Source organism: Diplotaxodon limnothrissa, linkage group LG19, assembly GCF_057381915.1.
Source record: "Diplotaxodon limnothrissa isolate DT_005_m linkage group LG19, D_limnothrissa_male_GT1.1, whole genome shotgun sequence".
In the NCBI taxonomy this organism is placed as follows: Eukaryota; Metazoa; Chordata; class Actinopteri; order Cichliformes; family Cichlidae; genus Diplotaxodon; species Diplotaxodon limnothrissa.
Window position 1 is genome coordinate 20,767,193 of NC_140614.1, and position 10,004 is coordinate 20,777,196.

Consider the following 10,004-nt stretch of genomic DNA (forward strand, 5'->3'; position numbering starts at 1 on the left):
ATCTATACATTTTTCAGTAATAATTGATAAATTATTGTTTACAGCTAATAAAAATGTTTTTAAAAATGCAGAGAAAGAGGTAGCCAGTAAGTCCAAACCCACATTACTACAAGAGCTACAGTTTCTTTCTTTTTTCCCATTTTGTAAAAACAGTAGCACCACCTGCTGGTAGTTGGCGTTTACTTAACAACAAAACACGAATATTTTAAAGGAGAGATTATGCAATGTTTGCTTTGAGAGTGTTGATGCAGAATTATAAGGTCAGAAGCTTCATTATGCCAAAAGAGGAACTGTGATACTGCATGAGGAAGTCAGGAGTGGCGGAAAAGCATGTGAGGGCTGGTGCATTTATGAGAACAGCAAGACAGCATTGAGATGTGCAATAGGAGTGACAGACTGGTTCAAGAAGGGGGTGGGATCGGCTCTGAGGCCCTTCTTGTATGGAGTGGTAATGGACAGGCTGACAGATGAAGTTAGGCAGAAGTCTCCTTGGACTATGATGTTCACAGACGTGATCTATAGTGAGAGTAGGGAGCAAGGGTAAGAGAGCCTGGAGAGGAATAAAAGTCAGCAGAGACAACACAGAATACATGAATGTGAAAGAGAAGGAGACAGGTGTAACAGTAAAGATGGAAAGGAGTGAAAGTAGTGAAGGTGGAGAAGTAACAGTCAGTGGACAAGAGAGGTGCAGGCAGGAATAAAAGAGGATGGCCGCAGAGAAGTCCATGGACGTAGGAGGACATCCAGAGGAATGGTGTGACAGAAGAGGATGCTGGTGAGATGGACCCCAGTGAGGAGTTGTGCCAACCCCAAAAGCGAGCAGCTGGAGGAAGTAGAACAAGATCATGGGTGATGAGAAAAAATATAAGGTAAATAAGCACATTTCTGCTCCCCTTTAATGCTTCTAATTTTTTAAAACACAAAAGGAATAATGAAGAAAAATCCAGTGTATTTGCCAAGTAAAGCCAGGAGGATTCATGAAATAAAACAAAAATACATAAATAAAAACATAAAAACAGGTATTACTAACTGTTCTAGTTATAAATTGTTCAGATTAAATATATTTTCAAATATATAAATAAATATACATTTTAAATATTTATAAATAAATATAAATATTAAGAAATAAAATAAACATTGAAAATGTATGGTTCCAGCTATATTTTGGAGAAAAATTAATTAAAAATAATTTGAATCGTCAGCTGACCGGTGACGTTTAGGCGCACAGCGGAAGTTAGGCACAGCGTGTTTGCTAGCTAGCTGCAGCAGTAGCACCCAAGAGCACCAGAGGCTCAAACATGTTTTCTTTACTTCTGCAAACGAAGCACACGTCATGGATATACTTTTCACTGCTGGGAATATGCTTTACAACGTCGCCACTTTTGGCCAAGCCGGACAGTCTCAAAGAAGTAACGGATGCTAACTGGGAGGAGATCCTGACTGGGGAATGGATGATTGAATTGTCAGTGTCTTGCTAACGTCCGGTGCTCACAACTAGTCAGCAAGATTTATTTTTAAACTCCCATAAACACGAGTCCAGCCGTCTAAAGGCAACGGTCATTAGTTTTATTTAATTGTTATCTTTTATTTCGACATGTAGTCAGGACAAATTCAAATTGTTCAGCTCTGCTAACAGCTGCTATTTTTAGCTAACCAGCTTACATCAGTTGCATGGGGTTCACTTTGCTAAATAACAGACTCATAATAACTCGTAGATTAGTGGTTATCTGCACGGTGAAAGTGATAATTGTGCTCCTGATTTGCGTCTTTCTTTGTGAAACTTGATCTCCATCAGCTACGCACCCTGGTGTCCAGCGTGCCAGCAGCTCCAACCAGCGTGGAAGGAGTTTGCGGACTGGGGAGAGGACATGGGGGTCAACATAGCAAAAGTGGATGTGACAGAGCAGCCAGGTGGGTCTGAATGACCGCTCCCATTTACCAACTACACAATGACTTGTACACATGAAACAAAGCTTTCAGGTCAGTTCAGGAAACCTCTCTGTGTTGGAAAGGATGATGTTACAGATTTGGCAATGATATGGCAACTCTGCAGTGAGTCAGTCATTGTTTTTCCAGCCTCTTGTAAGGTGTTAATACTAATGTTGGTCTGTAGCTGAAGATCACTTCAACATGTCTGTCACTTGGTGTACTTGTCTCCCCCCTTTCTAAGGTTTGAGCGGGCGATTCATCATCACTTCACTTCCTACTATATACCAGTAAGTTCATGGTTATTTTGTGGTTTTATTTACTTCCTCTTTTAAATGAGTTAACCCAGCTGTGCAAGCTGTTGTTTTATCATGGTTTGGTCTGTGGACGGCAGAAAACTTTGCATTGGGACTCTTAAGTACAGTAGCAGAAATAGGATTTATAGGATAGGAACAAAAACGTTTTAACTGGTTTGCCATAGAGTTCAAAGAATCAGCTAAAAGTAGCTGCAGTAGGAAACTATTCCACAGTCTTGGTGACTCGGATGGAAAGGTGCCGCCCCTTCTCAGTCTTAATCTTATATTTAGTCTTGTATGAGGAACAACTAGTAAGTTCTGACCCTGTGATCAAGTCTAACCTGCTGTCTTTTTCTCCACATTTCCTTCATGTTTCCAGTAACAATGCAGTACAGTCAAAATGCCACATAGTTTTCAAAATTACCTAGCCTAAACTGCCAGAGTTGAAGCTAAAGTTTTCAGATTGCAACAGACCAAATTTTTAAGTGAAAAAAAAAAAAGAATAACCTGAGGCTTCTTTGGTGCCCCTGAACTAGTAGTGTGTTTATTTTCCTGTAGCTCATAGTGAGTATTGAAAGATTGACCCGTGTCTCTGCACTGTTTATTTGGCTGACTAAAACAGATTATAACAGTGGCTCTGCTTTAGTTGTTCTGGCTGTGCCACTTCAGTTTATATGTGCAGTACTAGCTATATACTGGGTGTGTGTATGTTTGTTTGTAGTGAATTGGCAAATTTGTGCAGGCTGAGCTCTTGAATTCCTGTCTATTCCTGTCTATTAGCAACAGATCTAAATTTATCCTTCTGAAGCACTGCCAGTTCAAATTGAAGGTTTATTATATTAGGAGCACAAAAAAGGAGTTACAGTTCAGCTCCTGATGGCTATCCATAGCATTACTAATTGCAGTTGCAGCTCTAACAGTTACAAAATCCGCAGCAAACAGGTGAGCAGCACCTATGCGTTTCTGTTTGTTTGTTTGTTTGTTTGTTTGGAATCAACAATAAATTCATCATATAAAATGACACATTATCTCTTCATAAATTGGCAGTGGCGTATAATTGGACCTGTGGTTCAGGAGAATGCAGAAATCATGACATGAAAACGTAGAAGCACAAATAAATTAACTTTCCCTTGATGCAGTAAAATACTTCATTCAATCATTTTTCATTTGTTTAGTGGAGAAAATTCAAATCTTTATCACTTCACTACTTTATCCTGCAGCTTGTCGCTCAACTTCAGCTCTCAGGCTCAAAGCCACTATAGCTGCTAAATGCACGCATTTTTTGATAGTATATCAGGCGATAAGATGGTCCCTATCTGTGTGAATCTGTGTGTTTCAGCTCTAAGGACGGCGTCTTCCGCAAGTACCAGGGAGCTCGCACTAAAGATGACTTCCTCAGCTTCGTTCATGACCAGAAATGGAAAGCAGTCGAGCCGGTTTCCTCTTGGTTTGGACCGTCTTCCTTTTTGTGAGTTTCAGTAATTCTCTATGCTATTAATGCTAGAGTTGTATCAGCCCGGGTTATTAGTTAAATTAGTTTTCCTTCACAGGGCTCTAGACTAACTTTTTGCCATGGGTGTACAGGTACGGCTAACTTCAAAAAGTTAGGCGTACCGGCACAAAAGTTAGGCGCACACAAATTTTATAATAATTTATATAATATAATGTGTTTTTCTGGATACACTGTGCTTTTTCAGCATTCAAAGATTGATGACACCGTGTCAGAGCACTGGCTATGAATTTCAGAAGGATCAGGCCTTAACTTAACAGAAAAGTTAGCAATAGTTCTTTTCCTATTACAGCTACATCCGTGGCGACCGTGGCTCAGGGGGTTGGGAATCGCATCTGTAACCAGAAGGTCGCCGGTTCGATCCCTGGGCTCTCTGTCCTGGTCGTTGTGTCCCTGGGCAAGACACTTTACCCTACTTGCCTACTGGTGTTGGCCAGAGGGGCCGATGGCGCAATATGGCAGCCTCGCTTCTGTCAGTCTGCCCCAGGGCAGCTGTGGCTACAACTGTAGCTTGCCTCCACCAGTGTATGAATGTGAGAGTGAATGAATAGTGGTATTGTAAAGCGCTTTGGGTGCCTAGAAAAACGCTATATAAATCCAATCCATTATTATTATTATTATTATTACATCCACTTCTGTCGTGCCTAGGCTGCTCACTAGGGCTGGGTATCATCACTGATTTCTATAATCCATTCGATTCCGGTTTTCAAAGTCCCGATTCGATTCAACTTAGCCTCAGACAGTCAAAAATATTATAATTCTGATCATTTATCAGTACTGACTTCATCAGAATTGTGAACATCACAGCAGATGCCTTTGTGTGAAAGTAACTGAGAATAAAACACAGAAAAACATGAAGGAGATTTTCCTGGTCTGGCTTTTTATAGCAGATAACCTTAAAAATATTCTACAATGTTCTGCATATAAAGTTTAAATTTCTTCAGTATTGAACAACAGAAAAAATAGGCTTTCTTGTCCGAAGTCATTTAAGTGAAAAAAAGAAAAGAAAAAGACAGCAGCCAACAGCGCTGTAAACAACGGTAGACTGGTGGGTAATAATAATACAGAAAACAGAGATTGGAGACGGGAAACTGTTCTTGAAGTACAGAGAGAGATAGAGAGAGAGCTAGCTGTGCATGAAGTGTGTTTTTAATAGTCGTGGAAGCAAAACAGCAAAATTCATGATGACATTGATCAAATGTGAAGCGCAGTTTGCTGCTTCTTTTGCTGCTGGCTCGGTGAATTTTGGTTGGAGAGACAAAACCTGCAGCTCAGAATCAGCGCAAAAAGACGTAAACACAGCGCGGACCGGACGCATCAGGATCGCTAAGCTCCGACAGCGTGTCCGTCTACGGGCCGTCGGGTGAGAAAGCCGAGAAAGACAAAGTTGATTCTGATGCGTCGGCTCTGTGTTTACGTCTTTGTGTGGAATCCGTGTACCTGCTCTCATTTGCTGTTTGGTTGTTGTTGAAATGGTTTTGTGAGCTTTAATCTGAGAATCTGGCATTTCTGGCAAAACACAGTTATATTTAAAAGTCGATTCAGGATTTAATGAATAATATCGCTTTATTCACCTCCCACTTCCACCTGCACTTTCAACTGGACCACGGCCAATCAGAGAGGTCCCGCCCCTGACTATCTCTGATTGGTTTAGTCCACGATAGGGGCAAAATGTGTGTCTGTTGTTGACCACAGGGAAGGTTGCAGATTTTTTTTTTTTTTTGCTACCCGAACAGTTGGTCGCACAGGTGCAACCAAATATTTTTTTTTTAGTCGCACCACTGAAAAATTTGGTTGCACTCTAGAGCCCTGCTTCATGTTCAAGGTAGAATTTGTGATGGGAAATGATTCATTCTCCATTTATCAATTAGTTTAATAATAATGAGTCACTGTTGTCCTTTGAAAAAGCAGAAAATCACTTGAAGTGTTTACTCTTTTCTTCATGATGCTTTTAAGTGAGACACAAATGCACACCCTCCTGTGCCGCTCCTGTTATTTTTGTCTTGGCTTTGTAGTGACGTGAGAGATTGAAACAGTGTTATATTACACGCTGTCCTCCCCTCCTCTGTTGACAGAATGAATTCGATGTCTGCTTTGTTCAAGCTCTCCATGTTTATCCGGGTAAGTGAGGATTTCTCTCTCAGTGCTGTAGGTTATTATGCATATTAAGCATTTATTTTGTGTGCATGTCACGCCTAAAGTGAAATTACATGTTGAAATTAGACTTGCTTTCATGTGCAAATTGTAAACTTCTAATCCAGTTTTACGGAGCTGGCACACTGGATGAAAAACAAATGTAAGTGGACCTTACAGAGAATTGAGTAATCAAACATTACTCAGATAGGTGGAAACAGGAAATTTTGAGGGAAGCCTTGCCCAGCTTAATTGAATTAGGATGCAGAGTTAAGACATACATCAGTTGCATGGGGTTATGACAGATGGCTTAAGAATGGCTTTACACATTGATAAACGCACCAGGACACAAGTAAACTCTACCACATACTTGATGTTTCAAATATATTTTGAGTATCTCCGTTGGCAGCTTTGTTTTAAATGACAGTTTAAGTGTCGTGATATCTTACTGTTAAGCTGCTGATGAATATTCCCGAATCTAATTCAGTTCAGCTGTGATACAACTGTGCAATAGTCTTCAGCTGCCCCTCATTTCTTTACATTTGTTTCCAAGGAGTCCCGCTTTCTTGTGAATATTTTTTAACAGTCTTGAGCAATCGTCCTCCAGACTGTCTGAAGGTCTTACAAAGTTTTTCTTTTGGCATTGACTGCATTTGGCTGCATATTGAACAAAAAGCAGTCAAAGAAGAGCTTCTATTCCTGAAGACTGCTTAAAGAAATCATAGAAAAGGCTTCCCTAAAAGCATTAAGGCTGTGGTCATACCAAAAATTAACTCTTAAGCTTATAAGAAGCTCACTTTTTGTCTCTTATTCTGTATTTCCATCTATGTTCAATAAATCTCTGCACCCTTTTCCCATTTTCCAAATACGGTATAAAGAAATTAGGGGAGGTTTAAGACTTTTGCACAGAACTGTAGCTGTTAAAACAAGAACTAAATTGTATATATAAGCTATAAAAACTATAGATTCAACTTTCAAATCTTTGGCGCTCTACCCTGCTGTACCTGTATAATCAGTTCAGCGTGTGGCCTGAAGGTGGCGCCAGATGTTCACTGGACCCTTCTATTGATGATATGAATTTTAGCTACATATAAACAAAAGCACGGGTTAAAAAAGATCTAAAGAATAATTGAATTGGGATGCTTTGTTGATGTGGGTTGAAATATCTCGTCTCTTGTGATTTCCAGCGTTGTCATAACTACATGACGGAGAAGCTGGGGATTCCCGTTTGGGGATCATATGTTATCTTTGGCTTGGCCACTCTGTTTTCTGGCCTGGCGTTGGGTCTGGTGAGTAATTTTGCCGCGCTTTGTCATTATGAAACCGAAATGATTCTGTTTTGAAGCTCTTACATCGTTCATCACAAATGCACACATTCCCAGTGGTTTAACGGTTAATCCTGTCTTGTCTGTTGCAGTTACTGGTGTTCATTGCAGATTTCGTTTTCCCCTCAAGAAGATTCTCTTCTCACGATTACTACCCAAGTGAGTTTTGTAATAGATTAGACTAAATACTAATTCACATTTATGTTATATACAGTAAGATACTGACTGTTGCTCCAAATGCTGCTGTGCAGAGAAACAGACTATGGATCAGGCGAGATTAATCCAGCAACAAGAGGATGCCATTGAGGCTGATGGCGAGGAAGATGACGAGGAGGAGGAAGAAGAGGACCACGACGAGGTCTGGAGAAAACGGAGAGGATCTCCCGAGGGCCGCCCTGAACCCAGGGGGCAGGCTTTCCCTGACGACGCCCTGAGGAAGCGGGTGGTGGGCAACCGGGGCGAGGAAGAGGACACTTAGAGAGAGAGAGCCTCCTCTTGACACGAGTACCGTTGAGACAGCAGAGTTGAAGGAGCCAAGTTCCTGAGCAGCAGTGTTTTTTTTTGTTTGTTTGTTTCTTTTAGAGCAGAGTCCAAAATCTTCCCGTTGGTCCTGTTCCTCACCCCCAAGATCCTAAAAATGCCTCACTTCTTTTCTTTTTCTCCCTCCCCCATTTTTTTAAAGGAGAGCTTTAGACTTTCGCCTCTGCTCTCTCTCTAAGCCTAAGCAGCAGACTCCACCTGGAAAAAGAAAAGCAGCGCTCCAGACACCTGTTTCTGAAACAAACGGTCTAGCTGAGGTTTAGGTATGGCGTGCAGTGCGGCTGGATTTTTGCAACGATGTTTATGCTATGCATTGTTTTTTAAATAAATGTGTTATATTTTTAATCTCTGAATTATTATAACAGGGTTGTAGGTTATCTATGTGGACAGGTAACTTCATTTAATTTGATTTCATCTGCAACTTGAACCCTAATGTTCACACACCTTTCCACTTTCTGTGTCTGATGGCGAGAACGTGGCGAAGGACGTCTAAAATGTTAGTTTTTCAGTTTGCTTGTTGCAGATTTAAAAAAAAAAAAAAAGGAGTGATTTGATATTTTCCCACATTGACTTTTCTGTGGCTGTTTCACTATAAAAGCCTCCTTCTTACCAAATGGAGGCTTTTAAATTGAAGCAACTGTAGGAATCTTTACGTTTGTATTAGCCGTCGTGTTACAGCTATGGTTTAGACTTGGGTTTGAGTGCGGCAAACAGTGATGCTCGTTTTCTCTTTTATTCATGTGAAGTTAATTTAAACTCAGCCACAAGCTTTGTGGTAAATATTTTAAATATATCAAATGCAAATGTGGCTACACTTGTATTTGTGACCCTATTTAGAATACTAGTTTGAACAGTTAACACAGCCCAGGCCGTATTACAGACATCCTCTTGACACAGGTACATGTGGGGCAGGAACCCTTCGAATAGCATCTATGCTATAGAAAGAGCGACGATCACATCACTCTTTCACTTTGACTAGGCTGTGTTTCTGTTGTTCAGCAAAGTACTAGGCCATCTTGCACAGATGTGATATTGAGTTTAAATTAAAGACGTGGAGAATGTTTTTCAGTAGATTCTTTAGTTTCCCCATAAGTTATCCTAAAGCTATTAATGTTATGTCTGATTTATTATCTGTTTCTAATATTTTTACTTGTGATTCTTTAACTATGAAAAGATATTTGATTAAAAAACAAACAAAACCCTTTGCGAGGCCAGGTCTGCAACGCCGTGTAGGTGCGATTAAGAAGACGAACAATATGAAGACTTGGTAAATTCCTCTATCCAGAGCGATGTGTGGCATATCTGTACTAATGCTGCTCCGCTTTGAGGAGCAATAATAAAACTGACGTGTTTTCTTTTTTTTTTTTCCCCTCACCAACATCACTTGTAAAAATGTCAAACACCTGAGCTTCTTTTATATGCATGAGTGACACACATCGTGCGCTGACGTCTCATTAACACTTTATGAACGATGGCACTCAAAGAACATTAACTCCTGTATACTTTTCCTCCTTTTAACCGAACTACAGACCCAGTACACGACCAGTGTTTTGTTACACGTTTTCGTTCTGAAGGGGCTTGTAATGACTTGCATTTATTTAGATTTTTTTTTTCTATGCTGATTTTTATTCCTGAAAAAGCCAATTGATCATTTAGGTGATGGATGAAACTGGTTGTACATATGACTTGTAGCATTCTCACTTTACAGTGAGTCACCTGTGATGCTTGATTGTTTCTTTAAATAAAGGGTTAACTCTAAAAAACATTAACTTTTAGCTGTTGTTTTGCTTTTGCGTGATATTATTCTGTAAAATATACAGTTTGACAAAGATGCAAAAAGGATATTAAGCAGGTGAAGCGAGAAAATTGTCAAGTGGTAGATTTGACAATATTTGAAGAAATAAAAAATTTGGTAAAGAGTTACTTGGGTGATTAAGACTCACTGGACACTTTATTACTATGTTATTACCAGATGGACCAATTTTGCATCAGAACTTCAGATGATTTACGGAGGTGCTGGAAACATTCCTCAGAGATTTTGATCGATGTTGACTTCATGGTGTCACAGAGTTTCTGCAGATTTGACAGCCATGATTGAAATCTCCTGTTCCACCACATCCCAAAGGTCTCTACTAGATTAACTGTCACAGGCATGAAACCAGTTTGAAATGATTTGAGCTTTGAGACATGGTGTGATATCCTGCTGAAAGCAGCCATCAGGAAGTCTTACTATCAGGATGTAGATGGTAAGCAACGAGCTTGAGGGGGCCTTCA

The 10,004-nt window shown here is 40.1% G+C and overlaps 1 protein-coding gene across 1 annotated transcript; it reads left to right on the forward strand.

Annotated features, from left to right (window-relative positions):
• The first annotated feature begins 1,244 nt into the window (after positions 1-1,244).
• Positions 1,245-9,471, forward strand: tmx1 (thioredoxin-related transmembrane protein 1). The gene is made up of 8 exons (XM_085342578.1): positions 1,245-1,462; positions 1,796-1,911; positions 2,171-2,216; positions 3,562-3,690; positions 5,808-5,853; positions 7,053-7,154; positions 7,283-7,349; positions 7,442-9,471. Exons 1-8 carry the CDS (start codon positions 1,299-1,301, stop codon positions 7,666-7,668), a joined length of 897 nt encoding a protein of 298 aa, XP_085198704.1. The 5' UTR covers positions 1,245-1,298; the 3' UTR covers positions 7,669-9,471.
• Positions 9,472-10,004: the final 533 nt, after the last annotated feature.

What these genes read in the sequence shown, in the direction of transcription:
- tmx1 (XM_085342578.1), top strand. Translation starts at nt 1,299, where the DNA reads ATGTTTTCTTTACTTCTGCAAACGAAGCACACGTCATGGATATACTTT. An exon ending in GGATGTGACAGAGCAGCCAG is followed by an intron (nt 1,912 to 2,170) that starts GTGGGTCTGAAT and finishes CCCCTTTCTAAG; the next exon opens with GTTTGAGCGGGCGATTCATC. An exon ending in TCACTTCCTACTATATACCA is followed by an intron (nt 2,217 to 3,561) that starts GTAAGTTCATGG and finishes TGTGTGTTTCAG; the next exon opens with CTCTAAGGACGGCGTCTTCC.